Source organism: Puma concolor, chromosome C1 (genome assembly GCF_028749965.1).
Source record: "Puma concolor isolate L17-30 chromosome C1, mPumCon1.1.hap2, whole genome shotgun sequence".
NCBI classification, from domain to species: domain Eukaryota; kingdom Metazoa; phylum Chordata; class Mammalia; order Carnivora; family Felidae; genus Puma; species Puma concolor.
The window spans coordinates 119,398,793-119,413,284 of NC_141674.1; the positions used below are offsets into that span (position 1 = coordinate 119,398,793).

The 14,492-nt window shown below is 47.0% G+C and overlaps 1 protein-coding gene across 10 annotated transcripts in view; it reads right to left on the reverse strand.

The window, feature by feature from the left end:
- The window catches only part of CFAP221 (cilia and flagella associated protein 221), a 108,661-nt gene that overhangs the window by 33,919 nt on the left and 60,250 nt on the right, over positions 1–14,492 (reverse strand). For all 10 annotated transcript variants that reach the window (XM_086718426.1, XM_086718427.1, XM_086718425.1 and 7 more), the window contains 5 exons: positions 13,931–14,039; positions 10,769–10,856; positions 6,137–6,226; positions 3,792–3,890; positions 1,484–1,589 (listed from right to left, as the gene is read on the reverse strand). In XM_086718426.1, the coding sequence (XP_086574552.1) occupies positions 1,484–1,589; positions 3,792–3,890; positions 6,137–6,226; positions 10,769–10,856; positions 13,931–14,039 (492 nt within the window). The remainder of the gene's footprint in view (positions 1–1,483; positions 1,590–3,791; positions 3,891–6,136; positions 6,227–10,768; positions 10,857–13,930; positions 14,040–14,492) is intronic.

Here is a 14,492-nt window from a genome sequence, read left to right on the forward strand (position 1 = left end):
GCCACCCAGGTGCCCCAGAAAAAAGCATAATTAAAGTGCAATAAAATGTTATGAAAAACAAAATACCCATCTGGATCTTGAAGGGGAGGAAGAACCGGGGCTTCTCCCTCCCTTGGGGCTATGTGGGTCTCTCCCTGGCTCTGATTTGGGGGCCCTGCCTGCGACAAGTGATGGGATACTGCTGGGGACATGCCCAATGACTGTCGGGTGTGTCCATGGTGAAGGTCTGGACAGGCTGCTTGTCCTCTGCAGGACTCCAAGCCTCACACCTGCTGCCCCCCAGACCACACCCTCCTGTGGTGAAGCCCAGCCCACTATTTTGTGATAAATGGCAAGTATTTTCTTCCTCTGATAAAGGACTCAATAAACAGCACTGGATGAAGAAAAAAAAAAGGATTAAAATGTGATAAAATATTTTGAAAAAAACACCCATCTAGATCTTGAAGAAGAGGAAGAACAAAGAGCCAGGCTCGGAGGCCTCAGGCTAGGGAGGGCGGGAAGGGTCTGGAAGGATAGGGGCCTGCCTGTGGGTCTGCAAACAAGCCGCAGATGGAGAAGATGGTGACACAGCTTTTGGACTCCCAGAAGCCACTGAGAGTGTGGCTCCAACAGCCCAGTCAACTCGGGTATCCAAGGACTGGAATGGAATGCCTTTAAGTAGCAAAGATGATATGAGATAAAAAGCTTTTTGTGCAAATGGTAGGTTGAGACAGCACCAGATGCAGCCACTCAGTCAGCAAGTAGGAATATGGACTACTCCGGTCTCTCTGATGACCTGACAGAACAGAGGGCACACAAAACAAGAGATTAAACCATGCCCAGCCTTTGCGGACATTACAACTTGACTCGGTTGGTCGGCCTTGCTAACTCTCAGTTGTGCATTTCAACCAAACCTGGTGGGGAAATCTGATTCATGTCCTGGGTAGGCCGAAAGGTGGTCCCCTTAAAAGATGTGCACGTTCAGTTCCCCGGGAGCTGTGACTCCATCACCTTACATGATAAAAGGGACTTTGCAGGTGTGATTGAGTTAAGGATCTTGAGATGTGGAGAGTGTCCTGAGTGATCCAGGTGGGCCCAATGTTGTCACAGGATCCATGTAAGAGGGAGGCAGAAGGGTCACAGTCAGAGGAGATGTCACGACTGAAGCAAGAGGTCAGAGTGGTATGAGGAAAGGGCCTCTGGAAGCTGGAAAGACCAGAACAGACTCTCGGCTGGAACCTCCAGAAGGAGCCAGCACCACTGACACCTTGATTTTAGACTCCTGACCTCCAGCAATGTGCGATAATACATTTATGTTTGTTTTCAGCCATTAAGTTTGTGTCGCTTTGTTATGGTGGCCATAAAAAACAAAACAAAACAAAACCCTAATGGATGTGATTTATGAAACTGTTTTATCTCTATGCAGCTAACCTCATTACACAGAAGAATCATGTTCAGAGAACTTATGGCCGAAGCATCGTTGCACCTGACAGCTGTGCTTTACCTGATGTTATTGTCTGTCTTCCTTGGCTGAGCTTTCTGATTATGGTCTCTCTGTCCATGTTATGAATAGCACTCAGCATAATGAGTAACCTCCGATGAACCATGATCTGGAGTGAGAAGGGACAGCTTCAGATTATTAAATTGGTACATGCTCATTTTGACGTACGAGTTAATTCATTTTCCCCAACCACGCTAAGGGCTGAGGCCTCGGCTCTAAGTCAGACTTCACAGGGAAAATGGCACACTGCCCCAGGGTGAGGCCACAGGGACTTCAAGGTCTCGGCCATGTTGACTTGCCTGAATACAAACAAAGACCAAGTTGTCATCTGGCCTTGTCCCACCCAATTTATGAGCCCTGTTTTTCTATTTCCAGAGTGGAAAGAATGACTAGTCCCACATTCCTTCTTTTTAGTGTATCTGAATAATAATGCTCCTGCCGTGTTATTTTCAGAGTGGAGGGACCAAATAAATAGATGATTATGTGGGAATAGGGTTGTGGATTTTGGGCAATGCTAACTGTCTATCACTGTGCTTTGCACCCAGAGCACCTGCTACTGGAGGTGAGTGCTACCTGTGCACAAAGCTGTGGCTGAAAGGACCATTCCTTCCATGATTAATACCCCTTTCCATCCTGTAAAGGACTCTATTTAACAAATAAATAGTACAACGTGCCAGTGCTGTGGCCAGTTCTGTTCAAGGTATTGCAGATACCATGAGATCAAACAATTGTCCTGCCTGCACAGAACTGATGTTCTAGGGGTGTGTGTGTGTGTGTGTGTGTGTGTTGGTGTGTGTGTGGGGGGGTGATAACAATAAACATTTAAATGAATCTACAGGATAAATACCATGAAGATGATAAAAGAGTAAATGCACAAGGGCATGACCGAGGGACTGGAAAGGGGGTTGGTCTGGCCACTGGTGCAAGAATAATTAGGCAAGACCTCACTGAGGATGTGAGGCTTGATCTCAGACTTGATGAGGAGGAGAGAATAACCTGGGAAGAGAATTCAGAGCAGCGAGTATGAAGATCCTGTTTCAGGAACAAAGGAGACCTATTTAAGGGACAGAGAGAAGTCCAGTGTGGCCTTGGCCTTGACAACAGTTGTGCACTTCATTCCGATTGCAATGGGAAGGCTCTGGAGGGTTTTACCAGGGGAGAGGTGTCGTCACCTTTAGGTTTTGGGAATGCTAGTCTGGCTGCCATGGGGGCACTGGAAGCAGGGAGAGCTGTTGCCCTGGTCCAGGCAGGGGATGATGGGGCTGTGGCCGATCCAGGGAGATGGCAAGAAGTCATCAAACTGGGCGCATATTTGTACATTGAGCTGACAGTCTTGCTGAGGAGTGAGGGAAAGACTGAGCCATCACTTAGAGCAAAGCACATGACTGCTGACAATACTTTTTCACACTGGAGGGCTCACCCCAGAAAGGCCGTGTGGTCCCGCTGCTGGGGAAGCCAGCCTGGCCAGTCTCACTGTTGTTTGCCCCTTGTCAACACCTGTGCCCTCGTCCCTTGACAGTTTTGTGCTGCCTCTTTCCACCACTTTCTTCCCCACACTGGAGCATCTTGGGGCCACCTCTGTTCACACATGCAGAGCCCTACAGGGCCCTGGAGGTTGACACACAGGTCACCCATCAGCAGGCTCTGCCTCTCTCCCCCTAGATTGTCATCAGTCCACACTGAAAACACTGCTCGAGGGGCACCTGGGTGGCTCAGTCGGTTGAGGGTTCGACTTCGGTTCAGGTCATGATCTCGCAATCTGTGGGTTCGAGCCCCGCGTCGGGCTCTGTGCTGACAGCTCGGAGCCTGGAGCCTGCTTCGGATTCTGTGTCTCCCTCTCTCTCTGACCCTCCCCCACTCACGCTCTGTCTCTGTCTCTCAAAAATAAATAAACATTAAAAAAAAAAATGTCCAGAAGAGGTGAATCCATAGAGACAGAAACAGATCAGTGGTTGCCAGGGACTGGGGGATGGAGAGGGGCTCCTAATGGGAACCAGGTTTCTCTTTGAGGTGATAAAAAATGTTCTAAAATTAATTGTTGATTGTCAAATCGTACACCTGAAACTAATAAAACATTGTATGTCAGCTATACTTCAATAAACTTTTAAAAAAATGTTCTTAAGCATGGATGGTGATGGCTGTACCACTCTGTAAATATATTAAAACCCACCAAACTGTCTACTTTACCAAGAGTGAGTTTTATGGTATGTGAATTATCCCTCAATAAAGCTGTTATAAAAAAATTCACTGCTTGATTTCCTTGTACTGAGGGCTACACGAATTGAAATTTCCGTCTGGTGCTGGGACTCACCTTGCGGGCTGCTTGTTGAAACCGCCTTTGCGCCCTGAACCTGTTGACCCAAGTATTATTAATGAGTGGATCAAAATTAGGATGCAATTCCTTGATTTTCTGTGAACACAGAACACAGGCACATCTTAGACTTAAAATTCAACTCCAGGCATGAGCATTTAATAAAAACATTTATTTAACTCCAGGCATGAGCATTTAATAAAAACGTAGACTTCGATCCCAAATCAAGTTATTATTTATTTGTTCTGCTACTGAATGAGCATTTATTCAGCACTTTAAGTGTATGTAGCAATAAAGAGACTTCTTGCAGGGGGTGGGGATGGCAAACATGGGATTTGCGATTTGGGTTTTAAGAAATTTACAGTCTAGGGGCGCCTGGGTGGCTCGGTTGGTTAAGCATCCGACTTTGGCTCGGGTCATGATCTCACAGTTGGTGAGTTTGAGCCCTACATTGGGCTCTGTGCTGACGGCTCAGGGCCTGGAGCCTGCTTCGGATTCTGTGTGTCTCTCTCTGTCCGTCTTCTGCTCACGCTGTCTCTCAAAATAAATAAATGTTTTGTTTTTTTTTTTAAAGGAAATTTTAGAGTCTAGAGAAGCTCAGGCAAATACATGCAACCCTGAAGAGGAAGAGGCTTGCAGAGCAATCCGTCCCATGTGGTGGGTGCTGGCACTGCCACATTGAGAGGCGCAGACTCTATGATCCCCACCCAACCCCCCCAGTGCAGAAGGAGGAGGGCTCTGCTCAGCCCCGCCCTCAAGCACCACACAGTGCTTGCATATCGTGGCACAGAGTGTGTAGACTGGGGAGGAACGGGTGTCTGGGGGTGCACTGAGGCCAGCCAGAACCTCAGGCACTGTGGGTTCTTGAGCAGGGAAACGCTATGAAGAAAAAGGCATCAAACGTGAATCAGTCTCAGGGCATCTGGCTGCCTCAGTCGGCAGTGTGTGTGAGACTCCTGATCTCGGGGCTGTGGGTTCGAGCCCCAGGCTGGGTATACAGTGAATTAGTCTCATGCTGGCATATGCAGTGGGCTGCAGGGGGCAGGGAGGACGGGCAGATATATGAACGAACAATCTGTTGGAATAGTTGAGGGTAAGACACGAAGGCTTGAGCTCACGTGTGCTTTCATGGAGGAGCTATGGGCAAGACTTTTTGGCCAGATTAAATGTAGGGAGAAGAAAAGAGGTAAGAAAATTCAGAGATGGCAAACCCAGGAATAAAAATCGAGAATGATGGGGGTGGGGAACTTTAAGAATTGTTTTCATTTTCAAAATTAAAAATCGGTGTTTTAAAAAAAAAAAATAAAATAAAATAAAAATAAAATAAAATAAATAAAAATTGGGTTTTTTTTTTAATTTTTTTTTCAACGTTTTTATTTATTTTTGGCACAGAGAGAGACAGAGCATGAACGGGGGAGGGGCAGAGAGAGAGGGAGACACAGAATCGGAAACAGGCTCCAGGCTCTGAGCCATCAGCCCAGAGCCTGACGCGGGGCTCGAACTCACGGACCGCGAGATCGTGACCTGGCTGAAGTCGGACGCCCAACCGACTGCGCCACCCAGGCGCCCCAAAATTGGGGGTTTTAACCAGACACTATCACATGACAGAGGACTCTCAGGGGGAGGGGCCACTGTCCCCTTTTTATGTTTGAGGACACTGAGGCACAGAGGCTAAGAGGGCTTTTCCCTGGTCCCAACTCTGTGGTAGAGCTGGGACCACGACTCTGGCTTCTGGCTTCCTGTCATGCAGGAGGCAAGGAACGAGGCCCTGGGACCCACCTCGAGGACCTGCAGAGGGGCTTAGAGAGCAAAGGGAAACAACAACAAAAAAGATCCAAAAAGGAGAAAGTAGAGAGGCAGAGAAGAGCCAAAGAATTTAAAGCCGTTCATTTCAAGGGTAACATTAATGAATGACTTTTGATGCTTCGCTTGCAAAAATGTAGCAAAAAAACCACTCTGAAAATGTATGTTAAAATGTAAATGTAAATTAAAAGTTAGCAAGCCTCTCTTAGTGGAAGTGTTTCTATAAAATTATTCAGTGTTTTAAAAATAAGCATTATAGGCCCCTGGGTGGCTCAGTCGGTGAGCATCTGACTTCGGCTCAGGTCATGATCTCATGATTCGTGGGTTCGAGCCCCACGTTGGGCTCTGTGCCGACAACTCAGAGCCTGGAGCCTGCTTCGGATTCTGTGTCTCCCTCGCTCTCTGCCCTTAACCCACTCGCATTCTGTCTCTGTCTCTCTCAAAAATAAATAAACATTTAACAAAAAATTAAATAAATAATAAAAATAAGCATCATAAAGGGCTACCAAAAATTAGGTCCCAAATAAAGGAAAGTTACCTACTTCTTCCAGATTATGAACAACCCGTTTGTGGCTGACTTCTGTCTTGAGGCGCTGAAATTCCTCATCCAAAATGGGATCTCCTCTATCTAGCTGGGTTTTTTAATCAACAAAAATATTAAATTGAATACAAACGCGCACAACGTTGCATCTCTTTCAAACTGACAGCAACCCATCAAGTGATCGGCCACACCCGCCATGAGGTCTGGCTGGGAGCCTGACAGAAGTTTCAAGTGACCATTATAATTACACTCACTGTTTCAACATGGGGGTTGGTTACAGACGCACGGACCCAGCACTTTGTTTTCATAACCAGGGGACAGTGGCTCTGGCAATCATTTCCAAGACATTTAAAATTCACAGAAAGTATTTTAGAAAACCGTGTAGCTACGGGAGTGCAGAGATTTCATTTAAAAGAAATTTAATGTCTCAGTAAAGTTTCAAGCTCTTCAGAGTGGATTATCTCAGCATCAGGTTCAACAAAGGCCCCATAATCCCTCCCCCTCTCCTGGGCGGTGCAGGTGGATGGGGATCTGCCCCTTCCCTGGAGGAAGTGTCCCCCCAGGCTGCTCCCCTCCCTCACCTCCTGCTTCCCCTGAACCAGGAGCCCCGGGACACTGGGACACTCCCGGGAAGGCTGACTGGCTGGGCTTGGATTGATATCCCCACATACACCTGCTTTCGGGGAAAAGGGGACTGTGCACACTGCAAAAACTTACTGGTTTTTACCTGTGGTTTTTATTATTTAAGTGACTTCTAAATCTAGCTTGCTTTGTGCATACGCTGTTTGCAATCATTTAAAAAAATTTATTTTTAAATATTTATTTTTGAGAGAGTGAGACAGCGTGTGAGTGGGGCAGAGAGAGAGGGAGACACAGAATCTGAGGCAGGCTCCAGGCCCCTGAGCTGTCAGCACAGAGCCCGACGCGGGGCTTGAACTCACAGTCCGAGAGATGATGACCTGAGCCGAAGTCAGATGCTTAACTGACTGAACCACCCGGACGCCCCTGTTTGCAATCATTTCCAAAGACCTAACTGAAAGAAAGGTACTCTGATCACCACACTAACATGAGAAACAAGAGAACTGTATTATTGTCACCAGGGGGTAAGCTGTGCAGCTCTGATGTGCACGTATCTGGGAGCTGACTGTGGATCTTAGCTTCAAAACACAGATTTTGTGGGGGAGACACCAGACCTTCACCATGACTAAAAATAAAATAAAATAAGCACCTTAAAGAAGGGAATGGCAAATAGGTTGGTAGCCAGAAGAGAGAGGAGGGTGATGTATTATACGTTTATCAAGACTCTACTTATTTCCAATGCGCATTTTGGAATTCACTATCATTGATCATCTCCCGAGGAAAAGCCCATCATCCTGCTATAATGCCTACTCCCTCCGCTCCCTCCACACCCCCCTCCAGCTCTCTCTCGTTCGCCTTTCTGCCACCTGCCTTGGGCCTCCAGGTGTTCTTTGCCGCTGGGTCACCTGCCAGGATTCGGCTGCCAGATGAAATCCCGGACACAACAGAATAGGGTCTCTGCAACAGTCCCCCTGCACTGGGGCTCAGGGTCCTGGTGGGTGTTGTTAAGGGTGTGACGGCTCCTTTCCTGCTCTACTCGGGCACCTTTGTGGACGCTCACTACTCTCTGCGGGCCTCTCTCTAGCCCCTGTTCACGGCTGTCTCTGCTTCCTGGACCAGAGAAGCCTTTTCTTCTGGGATTGCTCTTTGCTCTCCGTGTACAAACACGCCCGAGTCTGCCAACTCAGAAACCAACCTCCTAGACACCTCATCCCCCTCTAATGGTCCAGGCCCTGACTCCTCGCCCCTGCTCATCTCAACTTTTCAAGAAACCATCTACTCGCTTCCATACATTCTTCAGGCAATTGCAATTTGGCTTTTTTACCTCCGCATGTCTCCCAGGATTGCCGTCGCTAAGGCAAACAAAGGCCTCCGAATGGCCAAACGCCATGGGTTCTTCTCAGGCCCTGCCATCCTGGATCTCTCCCCCATCGGTTTTCTCAGCGTTGTCCGTTTCTCCTGACCTCCCTGACCACTTCCCTTCTGTCTTCTCCATCGTCCGCTGCTGTTCCCTCAAATCAGGAGCTTCTCTAGATGTCCAGTCTTGAGTTACCAGCTTCTCGCACCATTCACTTTCCCCAGGTCACCGGGCTCCTCTGTGGTCTAGTGGCTCCCTCTCTGCTGAGGCAGACTTGTTCCTTCAGCCGCCACCTGGATGCCCTCCAGTCCCCCCAACAACATGCCCCAAACTGAAATTTTCATCTTCCCCCTTCTTTGGTGTTTGGGATCTCATTTAAAATCTCCAGCAAGCATCGAGCTGGACACCTAGGAATCACCCTATCTTCTCCCTTTCTTTACCTTTTAATTACTGCAGTTGGTACATTTTTAAATCATCCCTTCATGTTTCTCTGCCCCTTCTGGACTGTGCCCTTCTTGAGGGCAGGTAAAGTGGCTTATTCTCCAGCAGAATCTTACAGACAGTGAGTATTCACTAAGCACACTTGCCACGCAAACGCACAGTTGGGTTGGCCCATCCACCAAATGCTGGCAATTCCAGCCCTAACGGTCACATTGACCTGGTCGTGCCATGTCTGTATCACCTTCATCTCTAAAACAGTTAGAGGGGTGCCTGGGTGGCGCAGTTGGTTGAGCGTCCGACTTTGACTCGGGTCATGGTCTCGTGGTTTGTGAGTTTGAGCCCCGCGTCGGGTTCTGTGCTGACAGCTCAGAGCCTGGAGCTTGCTTCTGATTCTGTGTCGCCTCCTCTCTCTCTGCCCCTCCCATGCTCATGCTCTCTCAATAATAAATAAATGTTAAAAAAAATACAAAAAATACAAAAAATATGTTAGAAATTATCATCAAAAAAATAAATAAATAAGGGACACCTGGGTGGCTCAGTTGGTTAAACGCTGGACTTCGGCTCAGGTCATGATCTCACCGTTCATGGCTTTGAGCCCCACATCAGGCTCTGTGCTGACAGCTCAGAGCCTAGAGCCTACTTCAGATTCTATGTCTCCCTCTCTCTCTGCCCCTCCCCTGCTCACGCTCTGTCTCTCTCTCTCTCTCTCTCTCAAAAATAAATAAACATAAAAAAAATTCTTTAAGAAAACATCACCCACTGTAGGGTGGACAGAAAACTTGGTATTTTGTTTTGAAAATCACATATGGAGAAACTGATCTACTCATCAACGTAAATTTAAATGCCAATCTAATATGTGCCTTCCCTCAATGCTAAGATTTACTAATGCAATGATTTTACATTCTTTTGTCTATCTCATGAAAAATAAAGAAAAGTAAGGTAAATTTATTCAGATACTTGACTTAGACTCTAATCAAGAAGAAAACAGAGGAAGAGAAATGTATTCTATACGAGAAAAATATTCCTATCTGACAACATACCTATTTTTCCGCAGTCCCTCCTACCCAATGCTGCCACTGTGTGCGTCTCTGACTGTGGGAAGCACACACTCCCGGGCTGAAATATATGTGTTATGGCTGAATTATGTCCCCAAAAGTCATATGTTGCAATCTTAACCCCTAGTCACATCAGAATATGGATGTATTGGGAGATACAGTCTTTGAAGATGTAATCAAGTTAAAATGAGGTCATGGCGTGGGCCCTACTCCAGTGTGACTGGTGTCCTTTATAAGAGGAAATCTGGACACAGAAACTATGAAGTCACAGGGAAAAGACGATCATCTACAAGCCAACGAGAGGGATCATTCCCTCATGTCCCTTACAAGGAGCCAACCTTGCCAACACCTTGATCTTGGGCTTTCAGAACGGCCAGAAAATACATTTCCGTTGATCACACCACCCACTCTGTGGTACTTGGCTATGGCAGCCCCGGCAGGCCAACAGGACATGTGGTGATTCTGCAAGTCTTACCACCAAAGTCCGAGCCCCCGAGACAGGAGGTGCAAATGAAGCCCTATCTCCTCTGGCCCGTGTGTGTCCTGTGCTTTGGCCACTACAGGCCTGTCCCCAGTGTCCCCTGCACCTGTCCTCAGGGAACAACATCTCTCATGCCATGACAAACCCAGGGGTGTGATCCAGCCCCACCATTCCCGTCTCCACCCCCCGCTCCCTGAATCCACAGGTGCCGCCTTGGCGACCCAGCCGTGGCTCCCTCCTCTCAACCGGTTTCCTGCTCTCTGCTTAGCCCCCTTGAGCATCTTTGACTTGGACCTTTTGTCTGGCTCTGGCATGGCTCCTGGCCACTGTCTTTGTGTCCCTCTTACTTTCATGCTCTGCAGAATACAGGACAGATGCACCTAATGTCCAGAATTCCAACCTGAATTTGAGGCGTTTCCCTCCCTCTGAATTGAATGCCTCTGTCCTCTCTATTGCTTTTCAAAATCATACCGTGTCTTCCAGGAAGCTTTTCAATTAAATGAGTTCTCTCATCTCTCTGGCTTCGAAATCCCCACAATACTTAGTAGAGGTCTCTTGTGACACTTACGGCCGGCCTTGATTTATGGTTAACAATGAACTTGTCATCAGCTTCCTCCCCCCAACTTTAAATTTTCTTTCTCCTGATGTGGCATCTTGCATATAGCCGGAATTCGATCTATCGAGTGCAATCAGCGACATCAAACTAACAGTGATTCTGACCTTGTATTTGGCGTTTTCTCTTTGCCGCTCTTCAATAAGGTCTTTTTTAAATTTTAAAGACACATGATCTTTACCAAGGTGCACCTGCCTGGGGAGAAAAAAAACAACAACAAAAAAACCAGCTTCCAGAACCGATCAGAATACCATGGTCGGCTTGGGGATGGAATGTCTTAGCTATACTCTACAACGGAAGAGGAGTGCTGAGACATTGGAGCAGGGCCATGGTGGGGCAGACACCGTGGAGACTAGAGCAACACAGCTGAGATGAAGAATGCGTTCTACAGAATGATGCTTCTCTTCTAGCAACACATGCTGGATCTTTATAAATAAATGAAACAAAAATCCGGACGCTCAACATCTCTAGTCATGAGGGAAATGGAAATCAGGACCACAGCGACTGGTGTACTGGTACGTCACACCCACGAAGATGTCAGTGACGATGATGACAGCAGCAACAAAGCAGGCACTGCCAAGGATGTGGGCCAACTGGAACCTTGGTTACACCGCTGACAGGAACGTTCAGTGGGGCAGCCACTGCGGAAAACGGTGTGGCGGTGGCACAAAAAGTTGAACATCGAGTTCCCACGTGACCAAGCAATTCCACTCCTAGGCATGTACCCAAGAGGACTGAAAAGATGCGCTCACACAAAAACTTGTGTGTGAATGTTCACAGCAGCGTTATTCACGACGGCCAAAAAATGAAGACCACCCAATGCCCATCAACCGAGAAACGGATAAACAAAACACCGCATGGCCATACAACGGCATAGTATGCAGCCATGAAAAGCAACAAAGCCCCGATAGATGCTATGATGCAGATGAACCCTTAAACCGTGTTAAATGAAAGAAGCCAGTTACAAAAGGCCATATGGGTGTGTATGATTCCATTTATTTTTTTTTTTAATGTTTCTTTATTTTTGACAGGGAGAGAGTGTGAGCTGGGGAGGGGCAGAGAAAGAGAGAGAAAGACAGGGAGACACAGAATCCGGGCTCTGACCTGTCAGCACAGAGCCCATCACAGGGCTCGAACTCATGAACCGTGAGATCACGACCTGAGCCAAAGGTGGGTGCTTAAACAACTGAGCCACCCAGGCGCCCCTGTATGATTCCATTTAAATGAAATGTCCAGGGGCGCCTGGGTGGCTCAGTCAGTTAAGCATCCGACTTTGGCTCAGGTCATGATCTCGCAGTCCGTGAGATCGAGCCCTGTGTCGGGCTCTTTGCTGACAGCTCAGAGCCTGGAGCCTGTTTCAGATTCTGTGTCTCCCTCTCCCTGACCCTCCCCCGTTCATACTTTGTCTCTCTCTGTCTCAAAAATAAATAAACGTTAAAAAAAATTTTTTTTTAATAAAAAATAAATGAAATGTACGGAATAGGCGAATCTACAGAGATATAATAGTGGTCACCAAGTGCTGGAGGAGGGGAGAGAGGACTGGGGAGCGACTGCCTAATGGGTATGGGGTTTCTTTCTGGAGTGATGCAAATATTCTGGAGTCGAGTAATGGTGATGGCTGCACAGCCCCGTGAATACACGAAAAACTTCTGCATTGTACACTTGAAGATGGCTAAGATGGTGAGCTTTGCATTTGGTGAATTTTACCACAGTTTAGAAAACTCTGGTATGGAGTGTATTGACTGTGGAGGCTGGCACATGTTCAAAAATAAATAGCAGCTACGATGAGAAGGAGAGTGAAGAGACCTAGAAGCTAAATACATATTGTATGACCTTTGGATGCTGGATTCTTCCTCTCCAAAAACAAACAAAAAAGCCAGATAGAAAGGATATTATTGAGACAACCGGGTAAATCTGCATATAGGCTGGAGATGATAATATTACGGTATCAATGTCAGCGTTCTTGGAAGTGATTATGGTAATGTTGCAGAATGTCCTTGTTCTTAGGAACTACACGCTCAAGTCCCTAAGAGTGAAGCCTCATGACATCTGCAACTTACTTTCCAATGGTTCAAAGAAAGACGCGTGTGAAGCGTGTGTATGTGGAGAGGGAGGAGTAGATACGGCGTAATGTCAGCAACCGGTGACATGTCAAGTGTCAAGTGTGAAGAACCCATGTCAAGTGTCTATGGGTGTTACTGGCAGGTTTAAAAAGCTTTCAACAAAAACAGCCGGGGGAAAACATTAAGTGAAGAACACAGCATACAAAACTGAATTTAGGATGTGACTTTTCAGGTATGCTGCGAAGAAGCACGGAAGGAAGGAAATACACCAGGGCTAATGGTGGTCATTAGCACATTATAGAGATTTTTTTTTCCCTTCTCTACACTTAAAAAATATGTATTTTTCAGGTTTTCGGCAATGACAACATGATGATTTCGTATAATAGGGAAAGAGTATTTTAAAAAATGATCTGAAGGTACTTGGCGTTCTTCCCATTTAACGGAGGTCAGCCCGTGGATACAGACTGCCGTGGAAGCAGAGGTGCTTCCGTGAGAAACTAAGGATGGTCCTCTGTGCAAGCAGGGGGGCCGCAGGGGGCATCTGTGAGGGCCCTGGGGCTCAGCGCACCTTCCTTCTGTCCAGGAAGTGTGGAGGTGGGGCGTGGACGAGGTGGCCTCTCAAAGACTCTAACAGTGTCTTTTTTAGCTCAATTCAAGAGTTCCTAAAGTTTACGTTAGTGGAGTCTGTGCACACAGATGCATCTGATATGAACTTGTAACAAATTGTGGAAAGGGCTCTATTTTGACTGCCGGAGCACAAGACAGAAGTCTCACAGCTGAGTTTTAGAACCCCCCCCAGGGCCTCTCCTAACCCCTAGCCTGCACTGCTGGGCTCCCCGCAAGGCCCCTGGGGCACACTGCCCAGGGCACAGGAGGCTAATGCTGGGGTAAGAGTTGGGGCACCTGCGGAGAGAGAGATGGGACGCTGGCAGCAGTGGCCAGAGGGAGCAGGGTTCTGGTTCTGCCACTGTCTGGTCACACTGAGGAAAGAACGTGTTTGCTCGCAATAATTTAGTCCTAATGGAAATGTCGGAGGGCCAGTGGAGGAGAGGGAATAATCAAACTTCTAAAAGGGCACAAAAAGCTGTTACATTTCATCATGTCTCATGTATAAAAAGCCATTACTAAAAAAAAAAAAAAAAAAAAAAAAGCCATTACTAAAAACACTGTATTTTCATTTGATATAAATAATTGCTCAATATTTACCACTTAAGGTGATTTTCCATCTCTTCGTAAGTGTCCTGTCTGACTTTCTGTTCAAACAGTGCTTCCTTCATCTGTCTTGTTTTTGAAATCTCATTGCCTTGGTCCAAAACTGAGGGCAGAAGCAAACGATGATTATACCAGAGTCAAATCAGAATCATCTGCTAAGACAAAAACACATTTCTTTCTTTTTTTTTTTTTTTTAATTTTTTTTAATGTTTATTTATTTTTGAGACAGAGAGAGACAGAGCATGAACGGGGGAGGGTCAGAGAGAGAGGGATACACAGAATCGGAAGCAGGCTCCAGGCTCTGAACTGTCAACACAGAGCCCAACGCGGGGCTCGAACTCACGGACCGTGAGATCATGACCTGAGCCGAAGTCGGACGCTTAACCGACTGAGCCACCCAGGCGCCCCCAAAAACAAATTTCTAATGGCAAAACACAACAGCAATCTCAGCTTCTTTGCTACTGTTCATTAACAGTAAATGTGGCAAGCAGTGGGGCGCCTGGGTGGCTCAGTCGGTTGAGCGTCCGACTTCGGCTCAGGTCAGGATCTCGAGGTT